The 26,253-nt window shown below is 42.8% G+C and overlaps 1 protein-coding gene across 1 annotated transcript in view; it reads right to left on the bottom strand.

Moving 5' to 3' along the window:
* Positions 1–26,253, bottom strand: part of LOC143807533 (scavenger receptor cysteine-rich domain-containing protein DMBT1-like) — a 430,549-nt gene that overhangs the window by 219,456 nt on the left and 184,840 nt on the right. Inside the window, exons 15-18 of the mRNA XM_077289172.1 lie at positions 25,911–25,943; positions 8,050–8,070; positions 7,295–7,315; positions 5,930–5,950 (exon numbers count right to left, since the gene is read on the bottom strand). Of these exons, the coding sequence (XP_077145287.1) occupies positions 5,930–5,950; positions 7,295–7,315; positions 8,050–8,070; positions 25,911–25,943 (96 nt within the window). The remainder of the gene's footprint in view (positions 1–5,929; positions 5,951–7,294; positions 7,316–8,049; positions 8,071–25,910; positions 25,944–26,253) is intronic.

The raw sequence follows: 26,253 nt of genomic DNA, 5'->3' as shown, positions 1-26,253 counted from the left end.
TAATCTCCCACTTGTTTTTTTTTTTTCTGGGAGAATTGTGAAGAAATCAGGCCCACTGTTATACAGTAGGTTTTCTGTGGCAGAAAATGAAAGACAGATGCCACACACAGGACTGGCACTGATGCAGATTTGGTTTGTACAGCGGCGTACACACAGCAACACAGCTATCAGGGAGCCTTATAACCTACAGAGCTGTTGCACAGAAATCTAGCCTCCACTGTCCCTGCAAAGAAAAGGTGGTGTTGGACAGTGGAAATCGCTACAGCACAAGCGGTTTTTGGGTTAATTTACCCTGCCTAACGCTATCCCTGCTTCTGACGAAGCGGCAGCATCCTCTCCCTATGCTCAGATCAGCAGCAGTAAGATGGCAGTCGGCGGGAACGCCCCTTTAGAGCCCCTGTGACGCCGCAGAAAGCAAGCCAATCACTGCCATGCCCTTCTCTAAGATGGTGGGGACCAAGACCTATGTCATCACGCTGCCCACACTCTGCGTGCACCTTCATTGGCTGAGAAATGGCGCTTTAAGCGTCATAGGAAACGCGACTTTGGCGTGAAGATTGTGTACCGCATGGCCGATCCCACACTGGGATCGGGTTTCATGAAACCCAACTTTGCCAAAAGTGGGCGACTTATGAAAATGACCGATCCGTTTCGCTCAACCCTAGTAAGAACTGGTCCAGTTTGCTTTAGGCATATTTTCATGTCCCCAGTGTGCTGTCAGAGAGAGTATTCAGCAAAGCCAGTGGCTTTCTCACATCAACTTGGATAGAGGTATCTTCCACAAGTGTGGAAAACTTGATTTTGCCATGAATCTGTACCAACTTTCATTCATCCACAGCTGATGCCAATGATTTGAAAGACCATGCCATCTGCATGCCTGTCTGATGGCTTCTACACTTTTCTGCTACCATCAATCATCTATTGTTCAAGGGGCATTCATTAAAAATTTCCCCTGACCCACTTCTAGTTATCACAGGATGCTGAAACTGCACATGTGTAATGATATAAGTCTCTATCGGTTATGTGCCAATTTACAATGAGTTATGTGCCAATTTACAACTCAGAACCGATAACAGTCTATATTTTACAGGTGCTGAAGTGGTGTGTGGTTTGATAATGGACACAGTGGAATACAGAGCAGTCATCAAGTTCCTTTACTTGAAAGGTCGCATACTAAAGGAGACGTTCGATGAGATGAAAGAGGTTTATGGCAATGATTCCTCATCATATGATGTAGTCAAGAACTGGCATCGTAAATTCAAATGTAGTCCGACTTTGGTGCAAACAGCTCCAATTCCAGGGCGACTCCACTCTGCTATTGATTAACACACCATCCAGCAAGTGGAAGTGGCCATTTTGGATAATTGCTGCATAACCATTCTTCACCTAGCTCAAAATGTCAAGATTAGTGTGGGGTCCGTGGATAAAAATCATCCAAGACCATCTTCACATGCATCCGCTTGCTGGGTTCCCTGGCTGTTCACACCTTTCCAGAAACAGGAACGAGTCAAATGTGTTCAGACTCTATTGATGATGTGCCATGGAAACCAGAAGGACTTTTTCAACAGATTGATCACACAGGATGAAAGCTGGGTCCATCACTATGATCCTGAGACTAAAGTTCAGTCGATGCAATGGAACCATCATGACTCACAGCCTCCAGGCAAGGTTATGCTCACTGTATTTTTGAACCAGCAAGGAGTAGCATTGATGGATTTCCTAGCAAAGGGTACCATGATCACTGGGGCATACTACACTGCTGCGGAAATTGCGGAGGCCATCAAATCCAAGAGACATGGCATGCTCACCACAGGTGTCCACCTTCTGCAAGATAATACACCAGTTCACACATGTTGCCCAAATGGAAGCATGCGGCTGTGACTTTGAAATTCCGGATCCCCCTTATTCACCTAACCTCTCACCATCAGGCAAGCATTTTACAGATGATGAGACTCTGATTTCCAAAGTCACAACGTAGCTTTTGAAGCAACCTGTCGACTTCTACAAGTGAGTTGTTTACAGTTGCTTAAAGAGATGGGAAAAGTGTGTGCCCTTTGGTGGCACTTATGGAGAGGAGACTAATAACTGTGCCAAGTTTCATTGCTCTCAGTCCACAGGACGTGGGTCAGGGGAAAACTTTATAATGTATAATGTATACTGTACTGCTGCTGCCAAGGGCTGTTAGACAGTGCCATACACTGCCTGACATGTTCTGAACTACTTTTGTCTATTTCATACTATGCAGCTGCTGCCACTACAGCTAGATACTCTCACACATCTCCTGAGTTTGTCTAGTGTGTTGTATAGGTATACTCTACTGCTGTTGGGAAATATACCCCCTAAAGCATGCACAGACATGAAACAGCTGCTAAAATAAGGATTATTTTCTCTTATTTTGGATGGCTTAAACAGTTCAAGCAGTTAAACTTCACAAAGATTGGAAAAAAGTATAGTTTCTGTTACCTGTAATAATGGTAGGTTCAACTGCAGAATTAAAAATAAGCTAAATTATAATAGAATTTACAAGTTAATGCTAACCTCATCTTTCGTATGCCTTTGTTTAGTCATCTATTTACCTGACCATCTGGTATAGAGTGCAAAGTTTCTAACATTTTTACTATTGAGGCCTCAATATGCACTCCAAAATTTAAGTGGGTGTTCACTGGAGGAAATTTTCCTCAAGCACTACAGCTTGCTGAATCTTAATAGTGTGGAAAACAAACACTACTTGGTTTTTGCTCCACTTACTGATTCAAGCAGTTGTCTCCTGATTTCAAATATTCTTTTGCATATTTGCTGTCACAATTCACTACAGTTTCATCTTCTCTGTTCAATAGATTCAATAGATTGGAAAACTTGAGGGCTTGCTGAATATTTTCTTAGGGATTGCGAACATGGTACTTAAAAAGAATGAAACTTTTGTCTTTTGTTTGTCTCTTAAATACAGTATAGCAATAAAAACAGGCAGAACATAAGCCAATGATGTTGATAAAGCAGAGTTTCCTGCAGACAGTGAAAGGCATCTGAATCAAATAATCACTTTTTGAAAACTGCTTCTCTACCTGTGTCTTTTCTCGGGCAAATACATTGAATCCTTATTCTATGGACTTCTGACTTAGCAGATCGGAATATTGGCAAGAACTGATCCAGCTTACTTTGGGCATAATATCATGTCCCACCATTAGTGTTTTGTCAGAGAAGATATTCAGCAAAGCCAGGGGCTTAGGAAAATCCATTTGGACCAAGTTATATTCCACAAGCGTGGAAAATTTTGCATTTGTAATATTGATATAGGCACGGATCTATGCCAATTTTCATTTACCCCCAACTGATGCCAATGATTAGATCGGCCATGCCATCTGCTCGTCTGTCTTTTGCCGTCTACATTTTTCTGATGGCCCTAGCCCAGCCAGTCATCTACTTTCTACCATGTTATTTATACTGCCCTAGTGTGGCCAAGGATGGCCAGAGCTGTCCCTACCCATCTGGCATCTCTGAGCCTGTCCTTTCCTATTCTATACTATGCAGTTGCTGCCATTGCCGCTAGGTACCAACACATGTCTCCTGCTTTCGCACATTGTGTAGAATAGGTATACTTAAATCCTGGAAAGTGTTCTCTCTTGAGCATTCACAGACATAAAATGGCTTCAACAATAGAGATCATTTTTAAAATTTTGGTGACAAGCCATTGCTTCTTCACTTTGATATCAGCATACCTAGTCATATTCTCTAAATAAAGTGATGAAATTTGGATAGCTTTAACAGTTCAGTTTTATAATGTTACAAAATATTTATCTAGTTTCTTACCTTCTATAGTTGTAGGTTCAACTGCAGAAATAAAGGAAATAAAAATAAGTTCAATTAGATTAGATTTTAAAAGTTAACGCTAACTCATATTTCGTCTGCCGTTGTGTACCCATCTATTTACCGGACTATCTGGCTAAGAGTGCAAAGCTCCTCATACTTTCACTACTAAGTCTCACTATGCGAGCAAAAATTAAAGCCACTGTTCACCTGAGGAAATATTCAGCAAGCACAGCAGCTTGCTGCATCATACTAGATGGAATGTACACACCATTAGGATTTAGCTCCACTTGCTCGGTTCAGCAGTCGTCACAATTGCAAATATGCATTTTACATTTTTTAGGTCACCTTCTGACTAGATCCTTCACCTGCTTTGTTCAATAGATTCTATTGAAAAGCAAATGAGGCTTTAGTTACGAATTGACAAGCTGCAGATCTTTTAGAAAATTTCCTTTGGGATAGACAACATATTTAGAAAGAATGTAATTTGCCTTTTGCTTGTCTCTTAAGTCCAATATAACAATTAAACAGGTACAAGATAAGCCAATGATAATGATAAAGTAGAGTTTTCTGCAAAGAGTGAAAGACTCTGGATCAAATAATCACTTTTTGAAATCTGCTTTTCCACCTGTGTGCTTTCTTCAGCAAATACCTTAAGACCTGATCCTTTGGACTTCTGGCTCAGCAGCTTTGAATATTGGCAAGAACTGGTCGAGTTTGCTTTGCGTGTTATCATGTCCCAACTAAATTGTTCTGTCAAAGAGGAAATTCTCCAAAACTGGTGGCTCAGTCACATTCATTCAGATCAGGTTGTCATCCACAAGTGTGGAAAATTTAACATTTGTGGCATTCATTTAGGCAAGAATCTGTGCCAACTTTAATTCACCCACAACTGATGCCAATGTTTAAATTGTTTAAACTTTTCTGCTGTAGCCAATGCCCATTGCCCTAGGCCAGTTAGTCATCTTCTTTCTGGCTGCTATGTGATCTATATGTACTACTGCTGCCAAAGGCTGCCAGTCATATCCCTGCACTTAGAGATATCTCTACTTACAGATATGTCTTTGCTTTTCTCATAGACCATTTAGTTCTGATGCTTCACACATAAATCGGATTAAAAACATAATTAAACAGAGGTTGTAATGTAAAAAATAACTAAAAGTCAAAGGGGTCAATACTTTTTCAAGTCACTGTAGTTTGCATTGCAAAAATAAGAATAGGTGCAATTTAGAAAGTAACTTATTTAAAAGTTAACTCCAACTCAGACTAATTTTTTCCATCTATATATCCCCATCTTTTTACCTGGCCATTTGGATAGGAGGGCAAAGCTTTTCAAATTCTTACTATTAATGTCTCACTATTTCCCAAGGACATTTCCAACAAGGACTGCAGTTTACCGAATCGTAACGGAATATGGGTTTACACAAAGCTAAGATTCGGCTCCACTTGTTGGTTGCAGCTGTCGTCACATGATCACAAATATGAGATTTGCATATTTGCGGTCACAAGCCAACTAGTGCCTCACCTTCTTCATTCAATAGATTCTATTACAAAAGTAGTTGAGGCTTTAGCAGGGTGTAGGGGTTGACAAAAATTTCCTTAGGGATAGGCAACTTTTTTTAAACAAAAGAATATTACTTTTCTCTTTTATTTCTATTAAATTCAGTATAATATTAGTTTTCTGCAGACAGATAAAGTTTCTCTTTCTCTGCTCATGTCCTTTTTCTGGCAGATACCGTGAACTCAGTTCCCATGGATTTCTGATTGGAACATTGGCCAGATCTGGTTCAGTTTGCTATAGTCATACTATCATGAGCTACCTCTAGTGTGATGTCAGGGGGTTTTCAGTGCAGCTGGTGGCTTTGTCGCATCCAATTGGATCAGATTATCTTCCATATGTGGGGTTAATTTTATATTTGTAAGAATGAATGAGGCATGGATCAATGCCAACTTTCATTCACCCACAGCTGATGCCAATGGTCAGCCATGTCATCTGCTTCCCTGTTTGTTGTCGTTTACACTTTTTTGCTGCTGCCAGTGCTGAGAAATGATATTGGATGGCATAAACAGTTCAAACAATTAAATTTTATAGCGTTGCAACAATAACAAATATTTAGTTTGTTACCTGGAATCGTGGAAGGTTCAACTGCAGAAATAAAAATAAGCTTAATTAGATAAGAATGTTAAAGTTACCTCAGACTCGTATTTCTTCTCTCTTTCTTTATCCATCTATTTTCCTGACCATTTGGCTAAAAGTGCAAAGCATCTTAAATTTTTTCTACTGAAGCCTCACTTTGGACGCCAACATTAAAGTGGTTGTTCACCTGAGGAAATTTTCAGCAGCTTGCCGAATCCTAACAGTGCAAAATGTTCATGCTGTTAGGGTTTGGCTCACTTGCTGGTCCTATTGGTCGCCATGTGATCACAGATATGCGATTTGCATATTTGTGGTCAGAAGCCGACTACAGTCTCACCTGCTTCGTATAATAGTTTCTATTGAACAGTGGCTGAGACTCTAGTTAGGATTTGCAAAGACAAAAGTCTCCTTGATGAACAACTTCTTTGAAAAAGAATGTTACATTTCTTTTATATTTGTCTCTTAAATACAGCTTAACAATAAAATAGGCACAAAACAAGCCATATATGTAGATAAAGTAGAGTTTTCTGCAGACAGAGAAAGGCCTCGACACCAAATAATAACTTTTGTTAAAACCTGTTTCTCCACCTGTGCCCTTTCTCAGTTAGAAATGCGATCTCATGGACTTTGGGCTCAGCAGATTGGAACATTCGCAAGAACTCTCCTAATTTTCTATGGGCATACTAGTAAGTGCCAACTCCAGTATGCTGTCAGAGAGATTATCCACTGCACTCGTTGGCTTTGTCATATCGAATCAGTTCAGGTCACCTTCCAGAATTGTGTAGAAATTTACATCTGTACAAATAGTTTAAGCATGGATCGATGGCAGCTTTCATTTCACCAATACTGATGCCAATGATGAGATGAAACATGCTGTCTGCTTGGCCTGTTCTTTGTCTTCCACACATTTCTGCTGCCACCAGTGCAAGTGGCTCCCCCCAAGTCTGTCATCTACTTCTTGTCCATCATATCATCTATACTGTACTACTGCTGCCAATGAGTATTGTAGCTTATCCTATTCTGCCAGACATCTCTTGCCCTGCCCTTTCCTAATATTTACAATGCGGCTGTTGCCACTACCCACTAGACACCCAGACTCTTGTGTTTTTCCAGTGCGTAGTATCTGTATACTATACTGCTGCTGGGAGAAGTACCCAATTCAGCATACAGAGATATGAAACTGCTCCTAAACTAAGGATTATTTCTTAACGTCTTGGTAATGAGTCGTTGCGTCTTCACTTTGAAACAGCAAACTTGTTTTTGTTCTCTAAATAAGGAAATTATTTTTGGATGGGGTAAACAGTTCATTACAGTTTAATTTCATAATGTTACAAAAAAAATGGTTTATGTTACCTTCTATAGTTGTAGGTTCAACTGCAGAAATAAAAGTTCAATTAGAAGAGAATTTACAAGTTAACGCAAACTCACATTTCTTCTGCTGTTGTTTATTCATCTGCTTATCTCACCATCTGGCTAAGAGCACAAAGCTTTTCAAACTGTCACTACTACTTTTAGCAGTGGTCACATTATCACAATTATGATTTTCATTTTTGCAATCACAAGCTGATTATAGTCTTACGTGCTTCTTGTAATAGATAATATTGAAAAGTGGCTGAGACTCTAATAAGGTTTTGGCTATCTGCGAGGCTTGTTGAAAATTTTCTTAGATATGAAAAAGTTCTTTTAAAAAGAATGTTATGTTTCTCTTTTATTTTTCTCTTAAATTCAGTGTAATAATGATACTCAAATAGGCCCCAAATAAGTCAACAATGTAGATATTGTAAAGTTTTCTGCAGACAGGCATATTTTTTTGCGAAGAAAGCTTTTCCACCTATGTCCTTTCTCCAGCTGATACCTTAAACCCTGATCCCATGGACTTCTGGCTCAGCAGATTGGAACATTGGCAAAAACTTGTCCAGATTGATATGGATATACTATCGTGTCATCTAAAAAGTGCTGTTAGCAAAGACACTGACTTTGTGAAATCCAAGTTCACTTTGAAATGAGTTAACCTGGTTCTGTTCTCTAAATAAAAAAATGATTTTTGAATGGTTTAAACAGTTCAATTTTAAAATGTTTCAACAAGATAAATAAATAGTTTATATTACCTGGAATAGTGGTAGGTTCAACTGCAGAAATAAAAATAAGCTCAATTAGAATAGAATTTAAAAGTTAACTCAAACTCATGTTTATTCTGTCATTTTGTATCTATTCACCTGACCATCTGTATAAGAGCAAAGCTTCTCACACTTTTACGGCTAAGATCTCACTATGTGTACCAAAATTTAAGGGGTGTCTGCTTGAATAAAAAGATCTCTTTTATGAAAATGGCTTCTCCACCTACAGTATGTCCCACCATTAAGTAGAAACCGTCTCACTAGTAATACCCACATTGGCAGTTTGGAAGCACTGATTTAGTGGACCTCAGGTTTAACACTAGTGAGATCAAGCCACAAAAGCATCTAGGAGGATTAGCATAGCCAATTTCCCTTGCAGTCTTGTATACACATTTATTGCAGATGAATTTACTTTGCAGTATGGCCACAAAAGGTAAATTCATACACTGGATACGTGTTGCCTTTTTTTACTACAGTTCACCAGACTAACACTAAAAACATTTATTTTTGTATGATTTTTTAAAAAAAAAGTTCTAAAAAAACTGCATTTCAAAAACAAAATTGGATTTTTTTAAGGGAACCTGTCACGAGAAAAAACCCTATTAGCCTGTAGATATGAGGTTAATCTGCAGGTTTATAGTGTTACTAACATGTCAGGTGCTCTCAGTTAGCTGAACACTGCGGGGAGAAAATGAGCTTTATTGAATCAGGTGGGGTGGCACTGATGCATGTTCAGTTATCACTCTGTGTATAGAGAGCGGTGGCGGTAACTGGACAACCGACTCTGGCTGACACTGACTCTGCATTTGGGCTGGCCCCTACCCCGTGACTGAAACCCGAATGTGTTAATTTTCTCCAAATAGCGTTGGGCTACGTACAAGTTAATAACACTTTTAACCTGAACATTAACCCTATATCTGCACGTTAATAGCGTCTTTTCTAGTGATGTTGGCATACATTGCATGTAGATCACACACTGAGGCCCCCTACACATGTCAGTGATTTTTCTTATGCAGAAAAAATTGTCCCAGTTCCATCAGTGTTTTTGTATGCAGAGTGTGGTCAGTGTGTCAGTTTTTACCAATAGAGTTTGGTCAGAGTTTTATCAGTTTGTGCTGGTTGAAAAAGAAAACTGATGGAAATTACAGATGAGCCAACGTGCTCAGTGATACTCGGTGGGACATGGATATGCTCGTTACTCAGCGAGCAATGGGCAGTGTTCGAATTCAAACTTTAATGCCTAGTCCTATTTAATACAAACAAAAAGAAAAAGAGTGCCAAACGTCCCAAGGATAAAATTCAATATTTATTCAAAACACATTTATCATACAACACCATACATAATAAATACAATAATTAATAAAGCAATTTAATGGATAACTGGTGTAAGACACCAAGATCCCGAGTACTAGTGGGAAGGAGGGCAGAAAATGACAACTAGCAAGAAAAAGTGCCAGTGTGACCCAAGTAGGGCTGTTCCCTTTTAAATATCAATCAGTCAAGAGAAAAACATAGCAACCAAAAAAGTAAGCCACTTAATATAACTTTAAGATCACTAAATAACAATTAGCTCATACAGAGCAATCAAATGTGTATGGGTACTAAAAATCAGTCCCAAAGAGGTCAATTGAGACCATTATACTTTTCTTCTAATTGTTCCACTCCTGGTTTTGGCTTGCAAATATTGATATAAAATACTGACTAAATACTGCTAGTGTGACGGCAGCCTAAAACTGAGAAACAGCTGCCATATTTCTGCCTCCTATAAAACTGAAAGAAAGCTTTAAAAAAAAATTTAGGCTTCCGTTTCTGAGCCATACACTGCTATGTGGTTTGTGAACATTTCTGTGATCTCCAAAACTGAGAAAATGCTTTCCAAAATGTTGTAGGCATCCATTTCTCAGCCATACAGTGTTATGTGGTCTGATAACATTTTTGCGATCTCTAAAACTGATAAAAAGCTTTTCCATTTTTTGTAGGCTTTTGTTTCTCAGCCATACAGCATTATGTGGTCTGTGAACATTTCTGTGATCTCTCAAACTGAGAAAAAACATTGAAACATTTTTCTGGATTGAATTTGATTATGATCCATACACTTTTGGGTCCTTTCTGTTACATTACAGTGGAGTAAACTCCCTAAAACCGCTTTGATTGCTGCAGGGGACCATTTGTTTTCTTTTATTAAAAATCAACTTGGTGTTAGGGTTGGGGGATTGCACTAAATAAAAATAAATAATAAAGTGCAATCGCAACCCAGGGTCCACCGTGCAGGGATGGATAACTGCTGCTTGTGAACAATGGTGGAACTAAACAGCTAGCGATTATTTTTACGGCACTGTGTTAAACGCCACACAGTGTGAACAGAACTCAAAGTACCCAGCACAGAATGATACTACTAGAAGTAAGCAAGAGGCTAAACCCTGTTAAACGTCACGGGGGAAATAGCATGTAGGTTGCGCTAGCTCTGCAACTACACTGTGTCAATTGCACACAAGAATAAACAGATGCTGAGCCAAAGGAAAGAACTAATGTGACGTTAGGTGCAAAGCCCTGATGCTTTCCCTGAGAGGTGTAGCCTGTGGATTGGACTTGCTCTGTAACTCAGCTGTGCTATCCGCACATATAAGGGAAACAGATGCTAAGCCAAGGGGTAGCTGCTCAGTCCTAACCCAACATGACAAAGTAAGAACTCTCAGTGTATGGAGCGTCATATGGAAACAGTGGTAGAGTATCCACTCACAAACACCACAGCATAAGTTATATTAGCGTGCCTGCCCTTTTAAACCCTAGGCTCCACCCCAAACACTCACGCTGAGCCAGCCATGACATTGCCCATGAGCCAATCCGGAGCCACCCTATCACCAGAGCAGCTAACGCCTGACCACCAATGAGAAGACGCCAAATCACGGACATGCTCAGTAAGGTGATCTCTTGACTTAGACTTCGGAGTGCAGGGCTGACCAGAATATCACTGGTTACCATAGACTTGGCTGGGTAGCCAGAAGTATCCAAGTGAATATCACGAGCCTTAGCAAGATGCTGGGACCAACGTCTGTGCTGAGCAGCACCCGCCTCAGCCGGACCTGAATGGGAGACCACAGCAACAGACAATGCTTGGGATCTATCCCATGCAGCAGGAGAATCCTGACACCTAATATTTGGCTTCAAGAGACCTAGCAATTACCAAATGCGTAAGGTATGAGTTAAGGGATAGGGAAGTGGAAGTGCTGAAGATGGTACACGCAGGTGCCGAGGATGTGGGGTGCAACTGCACCTGTTGCTGGACCACAAGAAATATGACCTTCCTTGACACATAGGTTCCTGTTAGTGATGAGCGAATATACTCATTACTTGAGATTTCCCGAGCACGCCTGGGTGTCCTCCAAGTATTTTCTAGTGCTCGGAGATTTCGTTTTCCTCACCTCAGCTGAATGATTTACATCTGTTAGCCAGCTTAATTACATGTGGGGATTCCCTACGAAAGGCAACCCCTACATGTACTTATGCTGGCTAACAGATGTAAATCATTCAGCTGCGGCGAAGAAAACTAAATCTCCGAGCACTAAAAAATACTAGGAGGACACCCGAGCGTGCTCGGGAAATCTCGAGTAATGAGTATATTCTCTCTCATTAGTTCCTGTCCCACTTTGCAGGGTGGCATGGTACACGACTTCTGAAGCCAGAGCAGGGTGAAAAGGGGTCGGGTGGATAGCAGATACTGCCAGCAGGCTTGGCAGCACCAAACAGTCTTCCACATGGACCAGTCTCCCCAGCCTACAGTCTGGATCACTTAATCCACACCCTGATCTGCCTTCCTCCAGAAATGTTGAGTCCCAGGAGACTTGTTATCAAACACTAGGACACTCCAAAGAAGCTCTTTACAACATAATTTCTTGATTGGAGCATCTCAACCTGCATGCTCCAAGGGGGACAGTAGGACATGCTGTTTAATAATGCACAATCCTTAGAGCAGCCATGGCCATGAGAACATGACAGTGGGGAATGGCAAATTTGTGATAAGGAGAAAAATGATGATGAGACACAGTTGTTACAAAGTCTTATTTTTAAGTCATGAAGTCAGGAGGACCAGGGTGTTGTGGTGGAAGATGATGTGGTGGGTGATGAAGTCACCGACCCAACCTTTAAAGCTGGCATGCAGAGGGAGGAGAGCAGCGCTGAGGGGGAGAGATCAGCAGCACTGAAATGTACAGGAAGAGGTGACCAGAAGGAGAAGGTGGGAAAATGTTCCCCAGGGCACTGAGACTCGTGCATTTCTCCGTCAAAGAGCTAGGTGTTCCCCATTTTACGATGTTTTAAAGAGAGTTCTGAGAGTAACAAAATGGCCATTTGCAACCTGTGCCATGCCTAGATCAGCATGGGCATGACCACTAAGAACTTAACAACCACCATCATGATCAGTGTTATGACCCCAATGGCAGAGGGTCTCAGAAATAAATACCAAGTCTGCAAACACAAAAAACCAGCTCATAGGGCAGTGGTAACTGGGCTGACCATATATCTAATCCTAGCACCACAAATAGAAGTAGCCGGGGAACGTGCCTACGTTGGTTCTAGACGTCTCGCGCCAGCCGGAGAACTAACTAACCCTAGAAGGGAAAAGAAAGACCTTTCTTGCCTCCAGAGAAAAGACCCCAAAAGTTGGATACAAGCCCCCAACAAATAATAACGGTGAGGTAAGAGGAAAAGACAAACATAAGAATGAGCTAGGTATTTAGCAAAGAGAGGCCCACTAGCTAATAGCAGAATATAGTAAGATGACTTATATGGTCAGCAAAAACCCTATTAAAATATCCACGCTGGATATTCAAGAACCCCCGAACCGTCTAACGGCCGGGGGGAGAACACCAGCCCCCTAGAGCTTCCAGCAAGGTCAGAAATCACATTTAGTACAAGCTGGACAAAAATAGTAGCAAAGCAAGTAACTCAAAAAACAAAGAAGCAAGACTTAGCTTAATTTTGCAAGAGCCAGGACCAGCAGACAGGAGCAACAGAAGGATCTGATAACAATGATGCCAGGCACTGGACTAAGGATCCAGGAAGTTAATATAGCGACACCCCAGGACTAACGACCCAGGTGAGTGCCAAACAGAAAAAAGACAATCCCAGAGTCATACCACTAGTGACCACAAGAGGGAGCCAAAAAGTCTAATTCACAACAGTACCCCCCCCTTAAGGAGGGGTCACCGAACCCTCACCAAGACCACCAGGGCGATCAGGATGAGCAGCGTGAAAGGCACGAACTAAATCGGCCGCATGCACATCAGAGGCAACCACCCAGGAATTATCCTCCTGACCATAGCCCTTCCACTTGACCAGATACTGAAGCCTCCGCCTGGAGAGACGAGAATCCAAGATCTTCTCCACCACATACTCCAACTCGCCCTCAACCAACACCGGAGCAGGAGGCTCAACAGAAGGAACCACAGGTACAACGTACCGCTGCAACAAAGACCTATGGAACACGTTGTGAATGGCAAACGACACAGGAAGATCCAAGCGAAAGGACACAGGATTAAGGATTTCCAATATCTTGTAAGGACCGATGAAGCGAGGCTTAAATTTAGGAGAGGAGACCTTCATAGGAACAAATCGAGAAGACAGCCATACCAAATCCCCAACACGAAGTCGGGGACCCACACCGCGGCGGCGGTTGGCAAAACGCTGAGCCTTCTCTTGTGACAACTTTAAGTTGTCCACCACATGATTCCAGATCTACTGCAACCTATCCACCACAGAATCTACCCCAGGACAGTCAGAAGGCTCCACATGTCCCGAGGAAAAACGAGGATGGAAACCAGAGTTGCAGAAAAATGGCGAAACCAATGTAGCGGAACTAGCCCGATTATTAAGGGCAAACTCAGCCAATGGCAAGAAGGTCACCCAATCATCCTGATCCGCAGAAACAAAACACCTCAAATAAGCCTCCAGAGTCTGATTAGTTCGCTCCATTTGTCCATTAGTCTGAGGATGAAAGGCAGACGAAAACGACAACTCAATGCCCATCCTAGCACAAAAGGATCGCCAGAACCTGGAAACAAACTGGGATCCTCTGTCAGACACAATATTCTCAGGAATGCCGTGTAAACGAACCACATTCTGAAAGAACACAGGAACCAGATCGGAAGAGGAAGGCAGCTTAGGCAAAGGTACCAAATGGACCATCTTAGAAAAGCGATCACATACCACCCAGATGACAGACATGCCCTGAGACACCGGGAGATCTGAAATGAAATCCATGGAAATGTGTGTCCAAGGCCTCTTCGGGACAGGCAAGGGCAAGAGCAACCCGCTGGCACGCGAACAGCAAGGCTTAGCTCGAGCACAAGTCCCACAGGACTGCACAAACGACCGCACATCCCGTGACAAGGAAGGCCACCAAAAGGACCTAGCCACCAGATCTCTGGTGCCAAAAATTCCCGGATGCCCTGCCAACACCGAGGAATGAACCTCAGAAATGACTCTGCTGGTCCACTTATCAGGAACAAACAGTCTGTCAGGTGGACAAGAGTCAGGTCTACCAGCCTGAAATCTCTGCAACACACGTCGCAAATCCGGAGAAATGGCTGACAAGATAACTCCCTCTTTAAGAATACCAACTGGTTCTGCGACTCCCGGAGAGTCAGGCACAAAGCTCCTTGAAAGAGCATCAGCCTTCACATTCTTTGAACCTGGTAAATATGAGACCACAAAGTCAAAACGGGAGAAAAACAATGACCAGCGGGCCTGTCTAGGATTCAGGCGTTTAGCAGACTCGAGATACATCAAATTTTTGTGATCAGTCAAGACCACAACACGATGCTTAGCACCCTCGAGCCAATGACGCCACTCCTCAAATGCCCACTTCATGGCCAACAACTCCCGATTGCCAACATCATAATTCCGCTCAGCAGGTGAAAACTTCCTAGAGAAAAAGGCACAAGGTCTCATCACAGAGCAACCAGGGCCTCTCTGCGACAAAACGGCCCCTGCCCCAATCTCAGAAGCATCCACTTCAACCTGAAAGGGAAGTGAGACATCAGGCTGGCACAAAACAGGCGCCGAAGTAAACCGGCGCTTCAACTCCTGGAAAGCCTCCACGGCTGCAGGAGCCCAGTTAGCAACATCAGAACCTTTCTTGGTCATATCCGTCAAAGGTTTAGCAATGCTAGAAAAATTAGCAATAAAACGACGGTAGAAGTTAGCAAAACCCAAGAACTTCTGAAGACTCTTAACTGACGTGGGTTGAGTCCAATCATGAATAGCACGGACCTTGACTGGGTCCATCTCCACCGCAGAAGGGGAAAAAATAAACCCCAAAAAGGGAACCTTCTGTACTCCAAAGAGACACTTTGAGCCCTTAACAAATAAAGCATTCTCACGCAAAACCTGAAACACCATCCTGACCTGCTCTACATGCGAGTCCCAGTCATCAGAAAAAACCAGAATATCATCCAGATAAACGATCATAAATTTATCCAGATACTTCCGGAAAATATCATGCATAAAGGACTGAAACACTGAAGGAGAATTAGAGAGCCCAAAAGGCATCACCAAGTACTCAAAATGACCTTCGGGCATATTAAACGCGGTTTTCCATTCATCTCCTCGCTTAATGCGCACAAGGTTGTATGCACCACGAAGATCTATCTTGGTGAACCACTTGGCACCTTTAATTCGGGCAAACAAGTCTGACAACAGAGGCAAAGGATACTGAAATTTAACAGTGATTTTATTCAAAAGCCGATAGTCAATACAAGGTCTCAAAGATCCGTCCTTCTTGGCCACAAAAAAGAATCCCGCACCAAGAGGGGAAGAGGAAGGACGGATATGCCCCTTCTCCAGAGATTCCTTGATATACGAATGCATTGCGGTATGCTCAGGTACAGACAGATTAAATAGTCTTCCCTTAGGAAATTTGCTACCTGAATCAAATCTATGGCACAGTCACAGTCCCTATGAGGAGGCAGAACACTGGACCTGGACTCGCTGAACACATCCTGATAATCAGACAAATACTCAGGAACTTCCGAAGGAGTAGAGGAAGCAATAGACACCGGCGGGGAATCACCATGAATACCCTGACAGCCCCAACTTGACACAGACATTGCCTTCCAATCCAAGACTGGATTATGAGTCTGTAACCATGGCAACCCCAAAACGACCAAATCATGCATTTTATGCAGAACAAGAAAACGAATCACCTCCCGATGTTCAGGAGTCATGCACATGGTTACCTGTGTCCAAAACTGCAGTTTATTTTCCGCCAATGGCGTAGCATCAATACCCCTCAGAGGGATAGGATTAACCAACGGCTCAAGAACAAAACCACAGCGCTTGGCAAATGACAGATCCATAAGACTCAGGGCAGCACCTGAATCCACAAACGCCATAACAGGGTAGGAGGACAATGAGCAAATTAAAGTCACAGACAAAATAAATTTAGGTTGCAAATTACCAATGGCGACAGGACTAACAACCCTTGTTAGGCGTTTAGAGCATGCTGAAATAACATGTGTAGAATCACCACAGTAAAAACACAACCCATTCTGACGTCTATGATTTTTCCGCTCATTTCTGGTCTGAATTCTATCACATTGCATCAAATCAGGTGTTTGTTTAGACAACACCACCAGAGGATTAGCGGTTTTGCGCTCCCGCAAACGCCGGTCAATTTGAATAGCCAGCGCCATGGAATCATTCAGACTTGTAGGAATGGAGAAACCCACCATCACATTCTTAATGGCTTCAGAAAGGCCATTTCTGAAGTTTGCGGCCAGAGCACACTCATTCCACTGAGTAAGCACGGACCATTTCCGAAATTTTTGGCAATACACTTCAGCTTCATCCTGGCCCTGAGAAATAGCCAGCAAGGCTTTTTCTGCCTGAACCTCAAGATTGGGTTCCTCGTAAAGCAATCCGAGCGCCAGAAAAAACGCATCAATATTTGCCAATGCCGGATCTCCTGGCGCTAGCGAGAAGGCCCAATCCTGAGGGTCGCCCCATAAAAAAGAGATAACAATTTTAACTTGCTGAACTGAGTCTCCAGATGAACGGGGTCTCAGGGATAGAAACAATTTACAATTATCCCTGAAATTCCTAAACTTAAATCGGTCTCCAGAAAACAGTTCAGGAATAGGTATTTTAGGTTCAGACATAGGACTACTGGTAACAAAATCTTGTATGCTTTGCACACGAGCACCAAGCTGGTCCACACTTGTAATCAAGGTCTGGACATTCATGTCTGCAGCAAGCTCAAGCCACTCAGAGGTAAAGGGGAGGAAGAGAGGAAAAAAAAAAAAAAAATTCAGAATTTCCTTTCTTATATCCCACTTCTGCAATGCATTAAACATTCAATGTTGGCCTGGCATACTGTTATGACCCCAATGGCAGAGGGTCTCAGGAATAAATACCAAGTCTGCAAACACAAAAAACCAGCTCATAGGACAGTGGTAACTGGGCTGACCATATATCTAATCCTAGCACCACAAATAGAAGTAGCCGGGGAACGTGCCTACGTTGTTTCTAGACGTCTCGCGCCAGCCGGAGAACTAACTAACCCTAGAATGGAAAAGAAAGACCTTTCTTGCCTCCAGAGAAAAGACCCCAAAAGTTGGATACAAGCCCCCAACAAATAATAACGGTGAGGTAAGAGGAAAAGACAAACATAAGAATGAGCTAGGTATTTAGCAAAGAGAGGCCCACTAGCTAATAGCAGAATATAGTAAGATGACTTATATGGTCAGCAAAAACCCTATTAAAATATCCATGCTGGATATGCAAGAACCCCCGAACCGTCTAACGGCCGGGGGGAGAACACCAGCCCCCTAGAGCTTCCAGCAAGGTCAGAAATCACATTTAGTACAAGCTGGACAAAAATAGTAGCAAAGCAAGTAACTCAAAAAACAAAGAAGCAAGACTTAGCTTAATTTTGCAAGAGCCAGGACCAGCAGACAGGAGCAACAGAAGGATCTGATAACAACGATGCCAGGCACTGGACTAAGGATCCAGGAAGTTAATATAGCGACACCCCTGGACTAACGACCCAGGTGAGTGCCAAACAGAAAAAAGACAATCCCAGAGTCATACCACTAGTGACCACAAGAGGGAGCCAAAAAGTCTAATTCACAACAGATCAGGCACATGTCATGTAAGCAACTGACTCAGTGAGCCAAATGCCTGGGTCCACAATTGGTGCTATCGGATGACATCACTGCTTCTCCCCTGTGCTAGGTGCTTCCCAATCCCCGGTCCAAAACACTGGTGAAGATGATGCCTGCCCAGGACCTATCCTTGCACATTCTGACTTACCATCATCAGGCACTTACAAATCCTTGTCCTAGCACAGCTTTCAGCTGTCCTTACCCCAGGCCTTGGAACAAAAAAGAAAATTCCCAGCCACAGGCCCAAAAGCTAAATTGGCACAATTCCAGGCTGCTTGCCATGGTAATGTTGCTATTTAGGGTGGTAGACATGGAGGATATCAGATGACTCATGCTGGTAGCTGTCCTTCGGTACTCGGTCCTCAGCCACCACTTTTTCTCCAAGTGTGTAGTCCCTGTCTTGCACCAGCACATGTTCAGGAACATTACCAGTGCCCTTACCAACACACTTACCGGCATGGTCCACTTAACAACCGATATGTGGACAAGCGCATGTGGCCAAGGATGCCACATTTCCCATACAGCACACTGGTGTGAACATTGAGGCTGGTGCCGAGTCACACCCTGGCACAGCGCATGTGCTCCTGATGCCGAGGATTGCTGGCCCAATTTCAATCAGGGTTTCCTCCACCTCCTACAGCAGTCCCTGCACTCCCTCCTGCTCCTTCTCATATCTGATATGCTATCTCAGAGCACGTCATCCCCATCAGCCAGAAGACTGCACAAAAATGGTGAGCGCCGATGATGCCATAGTCAGCACAACTATCCAGTTTCTGTGCCTACTTAAAGAGTCACTGCTCACAACTAAACTTTACAAGCTTTACATGCGTACCAGGTGGGGATGGAGAAAGCCATAACAAAGAGAGATTGTAGTCAGCCAAGCCTGATTTCATCTGCTCAGCATGGATTGGGCAACAATGAGGAGGTGGACGCTGAGGAAGAGGAGGCACAGGAGCTGGTGGCTAGCACAAAGAGGCTAGTAACCACACAACCTTCATCCCGTCTATCCTACATGGATGGGCTGAGGATGGAAATGAGCAGGAAGAGAGGAAGGAGGAGGAGGAGATGGAGAGTCATCATCCTGGTAGAGAAAGGGAAGAGTTAGCTGTATGAAGCTTGGCACATATGGCTGATTTTATGTATTGCTGCATTTCCCGTGACACTCACGTTACATTCATCTAGGCCAAAAAAGAGTACTGGTTGTCCACTCTGCTAGCCCCACGCTACATAGAGAACTTTGAATCTCATCTTTCTGAGGTGAAGAGGTCTTCTAAAATGTTGCTATTCCAGAAGGTCATTGTGGAAAATATGTTGAAAAAATTTCCATCAGACAATGCTAGCGGTAGGGGACAAGCTTCCTTCCCCAACCAAGGGGGAGAGGCCAATGGGAAACACAGCAGAGGCAGGGGTACACTGTCAAAGATGTGGGTCAATTTCATGGCACTAACCCAGCACCCAGGGCCTGATATGATTGGGTATTTTTGACAAGGAGAGAAACGTTTTTAATGGTGGACAAACAATACCTGGCCAACCAAACCAACGTACTCCCTAATTTGACCTTCAACTATTGCGTCTCAAAGATGGACACCTGGCATGAGCTATCCTATGCCTTGGAGGTGTTGTATTGCTCTGCCACTAGCATTTTGTCTGAATGTGTTTATAGTGATGTCGGGGGCGTGTCATAACAGTCAGGTGCTTTCACCTGTCTACAGAAAATTCAGATAGGCACACTCTCATAAAAATGAACAAAGCCTGGACTAGCCCACACGTTTTCACATTACCATGATAGCAGCACATAAAGTGTTTGTAGTATTCAATATTTCAATGAGGCCCACCAGTTGTTACCTTTCAGGGGTCTATGGATGACACGTCTCATAATTTCTGTCTGGCTTTGCACTTTCTGCAAAGCCTTTATCACTGTATACATAAGTACATTAACTAAACTTTCAAAATATTTTCGTGCAAAACTTTTTTATGGATTCAATGACTTATCCATACAGTTTAACAATGTTTTTGTTGTATTTTGGTAGAATATAAAACTTACAAAAAGCGTAGAAAAATATTTTAGGATTAGATTACTCATCCATAAAGTATTACGTGTAGTGTTGAGCATTCCGATACCGCAAGTATCGGGTATCGGCCGATACTTGCGGTATCGGAATTCCGATACCGAGTTCCGATACTTTTGTGGTATAGGGAATCGGTATCGGATCCATATTAATGTGTAAAATAAAGAATTAAAATAAAAAATATTGATATACTCACCTCTCCGGAGGCCCCTGCACCTTACCGCTGTTAACCGGCAGCCTCCTTTGCTTAAAATGAGCGTGCTTAGGGCCTTCCATGACGTCACGGCTTCTGATTGGTCGCGTGCCGCTCATGTACCTGCCACGCGACCAATCACAAGCCGCGACGTCATTCTCAGGCCCTAAACTCCTCATTCTAGGAAACAGTTATTTGAAGCTGCTGGTGCGTCTGGAGTCCCTCGAACCTCAAGGTGTAGGATCCTTCAAAGGCTTGCTGTGGTGCATAAACCTACTATTCGGCCACTCCTAAACAGTGTTCACAAGCAGAAACGGTTGCAGTGGGCTCAGACATGCATGAACACTAATTTTCAAACACTCTTGTTTACTGATGAGTGTCGAGCAACCCAGGACGGTCCAGATGGATGGAGTAGTGGATGGTTGGTGGATGGCCACCATGTCCCAACAAGGCTGCGACGTCAGCAAGGAGGTGGAGGAGTCATGTTTTGGGCTGGAATCATGGGGAACCAGCTGGTAGGGCCCTTTAAGGTTCCTGAAGGTGTGAAAATGACCTCAGCAAAGTAAATAGAGTTTCTGACTGACAACTTTCTTCGATGGTTTAAAAAGCAGAAACGTGCCTTCAGGAACAAAATCATCTTCATGCATGACAATGAATACCTCTGAGTAATTGGCTGCTATGGGCATAAAAGGAGATAAACTCATGGTGTGGCCACCATCTTCCCCTGACCTCAACCCTATAGAGAACCTTTGGAGTATCATCAAACAAAAGATCTATGAGGGTGGGAGGCAGTTCACATCAAAACAGCAGCTCTGGGAGGCTATTCTGACTTCATGCAAAATAATACAAGCAGAAACTCTCCATAAACTCACAAGTTCAATGGATGCAAGAATTGTGAAGGTGATATCAAAGACAGGTTCCTATGTTAACATGTAACTTGGCCTGTTGGGATGTTTTGGCGTTAAATAGCTTTTTTGTTCAGTGAATGTGACCTCCTAATGCTGCAAATTCCACAAATGAGCATTTTCAGTTCTTTAAAACAAATCAAATGTTTAGAAATACTACTGTGCCTAATAATTTGGTACAGTGCATTTTGAGTTTTTATTCATTTTGGAGATTATACTGTTATCATTGGGAGGTTTCTTCAATAAAATTCGATGTATACTCTAACGGGTGATGACTTTTATTAGACTGACTACCATTTGCACTGACCATTTAGGAAAATCCAAGAAAAATGTAATTTGCATAATAATTTGGAACATAGTGTATTCAGCAGTCTGGAGTATATTTTGCTGGCATATAATTCTCAAAAACTTGTTCAAAATTTATCAGTATTATTGTTAGGTATTGAGTTCCCGTCGCTCAACAGGGGGAATCTCGAAACATGTCTGCTGCAGTCTCCCATTCTCCTCCAGCCACAGTGGAACCTGCTCAGCAGAGAGTCCCAGCATCTGGCTTAAGCTTATACTGTGCGAATGTTTACTGCTGCCTTGCCAGGCTCTGCCCTTGTAGCCAGCACTGATCAGCAGCGAGCAGGCCTTTTTAGGACTAAAGGTACCTTCACACATAACGATATCGTTAAGGATATCGTTGCAACGTCACGCTTTTTGTGACGTAGCAACGATCCCGCTAACGATCTCGTTATAGTGTGACAGCGACCAACGATCAGGCCCCTGCTGGGAGATCGTTGGTCATAGGGAATGATCAAGACCTTTATTTGGTCACTGATCACCCGCTGTCATTGCTGGATCGGCATGTGTGACACCGATCCAGCGATGTGTTCACTTGTAACCAGGGTAAATATCGGGTTATTAAGCGCAGGGCCGCGCTTAGTAACCCAATATTTACCCTGGTTACCATTGTAAAAGTAAAAAAAAAAACACTATATACTCACCTTCTGATGTCTGTCACGTCCCCCAGCGTCCACACTGCTGCCGAGAGCTTCCTGCACTGACTGACTGTGTCAGCGCTAGCCGGCCGTAAAGCAGAGCACAGCGGTGACGTCACCGCTGCTGCCGGCGCTGACACATTCAGTCAGTTCAGGAAGCTCTCGGCAGCAGTGTGGATGCCGGGGGACGTGACAGACATCGGAATGTGAGTATGTAGTGTTTTTTTTTAACTTTTACAATGGTAACCAGGGTAAATATCGGGTTACTAAGCGTGGCCCTGCGCTTAGTAACCCGATGTTTACCCTGGTTACCCGGGTGCTGCAGGGGGACTTCGGCATCGTTGAAAACAGTTTCAACGATGCCGAAGTCGCTCCCCTGATCGTTGGTAGCTGGAGAGAGCTGTCTGTGTGACAGCTCCCCAGCGACCACACAACGATTTACCAACGATCACGGCCAGGTCGTATCGCTGGTCGCGATCGTTGGTAAGTCGTTTAGTGTAACGGTACCTTAAGTCCTGCTTTTCCCATACTGAGCATGCCCAAGGGATGACCTCAAATTTGAGGTCGGGGGTCACATGCTCAGGTCCTGTTGTGGCTGCTATAGGACCATCAGGAAGGTCCCGGAGGGCTACTGCTATTAAAGGTTTGCATGGCCGCTTGGCCATGCGCTAGTGTAAACTTGCCAATGTGTGTGTGTGTGGATGTATGCCTGTCAATGGATGAAAGCTCTGAATCATTCCCATCCCTAGAGTTGTTGCCTGCTTGCGAATGATGGAAGCTACCTAGCGCCAGACAGTGCTACTCTGCACATCCAGCACACAATTCAGCGTCTCTCAGCAGCGACCGCCAGTGCGGCGCTGTGTGCTTAGTGAGCTTTCCTGGCCCTGGTTAGGGTGGTTAGTGGCGTCTGCCTGAGCGGCATTGTACGCACTCTTGCGAGATAAATTATTAGTTCAGTTCTATCCCTGACACCACAGTAGCGGTGTCGAGCGTAAGAGGTCTAGAGGAACTCTTCCCCTGTGTCTTGGGAACGAGTTCTGTGACTCTTTACAAGCGCTCTCTGTGCGATATTGCGCCCCTGTGACGCAACAGGGTTCGCTTCCTTCATACCGGGTGAAGCTAACCCATGTGTGTGCTCACATTATACCGCCATCTAGTCCGCCATTACCGAGCAGCAGATGTCCCTTCTGCACGGTGGATCCCTGACTGTGAACGCACCTCATATCCTCTCTAATTATTGCTTGGTGAGTTCCGCCAGTCCTAACAATTATATTGCTCATCTGTAGGCTAATACATCTTCTTGGGTACATTTCATTGCTATATAAGCCTCAAAACACTTGATCAAAATGTATCAATATTATATTGCTCATCCATAGGGTATTACATCTTGTTAGATACATTTCGTTGCTATATAAGCCACAAAAACTTGTCTAAAATTTATTAGCATTATATTGCTCATCCAACGTGTATTACATCTTCTTGGGTACATTTCATTGCTATAAAAGCCTCAAAAATCTTAATAAAAAATTATTGGTATTGACCCATAGACTATTCCATGGTCTTGAGTACATTTTGTTGATATTTAACCCTCAAAAAATTGCAAAAATAAATATGCAAAAATTTCTACATTTCTGTTTTTTTCAGTCAAGATGGGGAGCAGGGTGTACATTAATGAGAAAAAATGAACTTTTTTGAATTTACAGAATGGCTGCAATGAAACAGAGTGAATCATTTGTAGGGGTCCGAACACTTTCCATTCCCACTGTAATATATATATATATATATATATATATATATATATATATATATATATATACAGTATATATATATATATATATATATATATATGTATATACACTCACTGGCCACTTTATTAGGTACACCTGTCCAACTTCTTGTTAACACTTAATTTCTAATCAGCCAATCACATGGCGGTAACTCAGTGCATTTAGGCATGTAGACATGGTCAAGACAATCTCCTGCAGTTCAAACCGAGCATCAGTATGGGGAAGAAAGGTGATTTGAGTGCCTTTGAACGTGGCATGGTTGTTGGTGCCAGAAGGGCTGGTCTGAGTATTTCAGAAACTGCTGATCTACTGGGATTTTCACGCACAACCATCTCTAGGGTTTACAGAGAATGGCCCGAAAAAGAAAAAAAATCCAGTGAGCGCCAGTTCTGTGGGCGGAAATGCCTTGTTGATGCCAGAGGTCAGAGGAGAATGGGCAGACTGGTTCGAGCTGATAGAAAGGCAACAGTGACTCAAATCGCCACCCATTACAACCAAGGTAGGCCTAAGAGCATCTCTGAACGCACAGTGCGTCGAACTTTGAGGCAGATGGGCTACAGCAGCAGAAGACCACACCGGGTACCACTCCTTTCAGCTAAGAACAGGAAACTGAGGCTACAATTTGCACAAGCTCATCAAAATTGGACAGTAGAAGATTGGAAAAACGTTGCTTGGTCTGATGAGTCTCGATTTCTGCTGCGACATTCGGATGGTAGGGTCAGAATTTGGCGTAAACAACATGAAAGCATGGATCCATCCTGCCTTGTATGGAGCATCTTTGGGATGTGCAGCCGACAAATCTGCGGCAACTGTGTGATGCCATCATGTCAATATGGACCAAAATCTCTGAGGAATGCTTCCAGCACCTTGTTGAATCTATGCCACGAAGAATTGAGGCAGTTCTGAAGGCAAAAGGGGTCCAACCCGTTACTAGCATGGTGTACCTAATAAAGTGGCCGGTGAGTGTATATACATGTGTATATATATATATATATATATATATATATATATATATATATATATATATGGTCATGTGGTTCCCTCTGTGTTTCATTTAGCAAACAATGATTCTCTCTAGCTGCACAGCAGTATGGGGATGCTTGGGTGACCTAAGGACATGTGAGCCTTCTATGGCTGATGCAATCTTATGCAATGAGCAAAGTGGTGAGGGGCATTTTTTCGCTATTCCCGCAAATTCAAATTCACTATTGGAGCACATTTAATTAGCAAAAGTAATGAAAAAGTAAAAAAAATAATGCTATATTGATACAAAATGTTACATACTTGGTCTTCAGGACATCCATTGATGTTTCCCAGAAAGGATTGAATCGAATATTAGTTGAGTTTAATGAAATTCACAGGTCTTGGTATATTTATATTTTTTATATTTATACCAGGACCTGTTACTTTCATTAAACTCAACCAAAATATAATATCGATTCATCCCTCTTTAGAAAACAGCAATGGATGCCCTGAAGACCATGTATGTAACATTTTGTATCAATATAGCATTATTTTTTACTTTTTCATTATTCTTGCAAATTAAATGTGCTCCAACAGTGAATTTGAATTTGCGTGAATAGTGAAAAAATGCCCTTCACCACTTTGCTCATTACATCAATAGCTTTATTTTCAGCCTTCATCTTCAGTATCACTTTTAAAGAATAAAGTTAAAATATTTTACTATTTTAATTTAATACAAAAGATAAAAGTGTCATATTTGATTCAGTTCCAATTAATGCATTTCAATCTTACCTGTTGTGATTGATGAATATGTACCGGAAGCATCTGAAAAGCAAAATATAGTAAATTGAATATTAGCATAGAAGTGGTATATTTTCTGAATGAATACGGAATCATTTGTCTATATAATTTGTCCTTTTCATTCATACAGGTATAATGTTCATGGCTGCCATTGAAGATTAAAGACGTTGTGAAGAATAGAAGATTCCTAGATGGTATGCTTTGTTTTTCCTGTTTGGAGCGCCCCCACTGCTGCAGGGCCAAGGGGTTCCCGGTGCCGGGCCTCTGAGTCTCTGCTCTGGGGTTGTCACGGTGGCTAGACCCGGTCCGTGACCCTGCTGAGGGGCGTCCAATG

The sequence above is a fragment of the Ranitomeya variabilis genome, chromosome 2, assembly GCF_051348905.1.
Source record: "Ranitomeya variabilis isolate aRanVar5 chromosome 2, aRanVar5.hap1, whole genome shotgun sequence".
Classification (NCBI taxonomy): Eukaryota; Metazoa; Chordata; class Amphibia; order Anura; family Dendrobatidae; genus Ranitomeya; species Ranitomeya variabilis.
The sequence above is the reverse complement of the archived record's forward strand: the minus strand, read 5'-3'. Positions and strand labels throughout refer to the sequence as shown.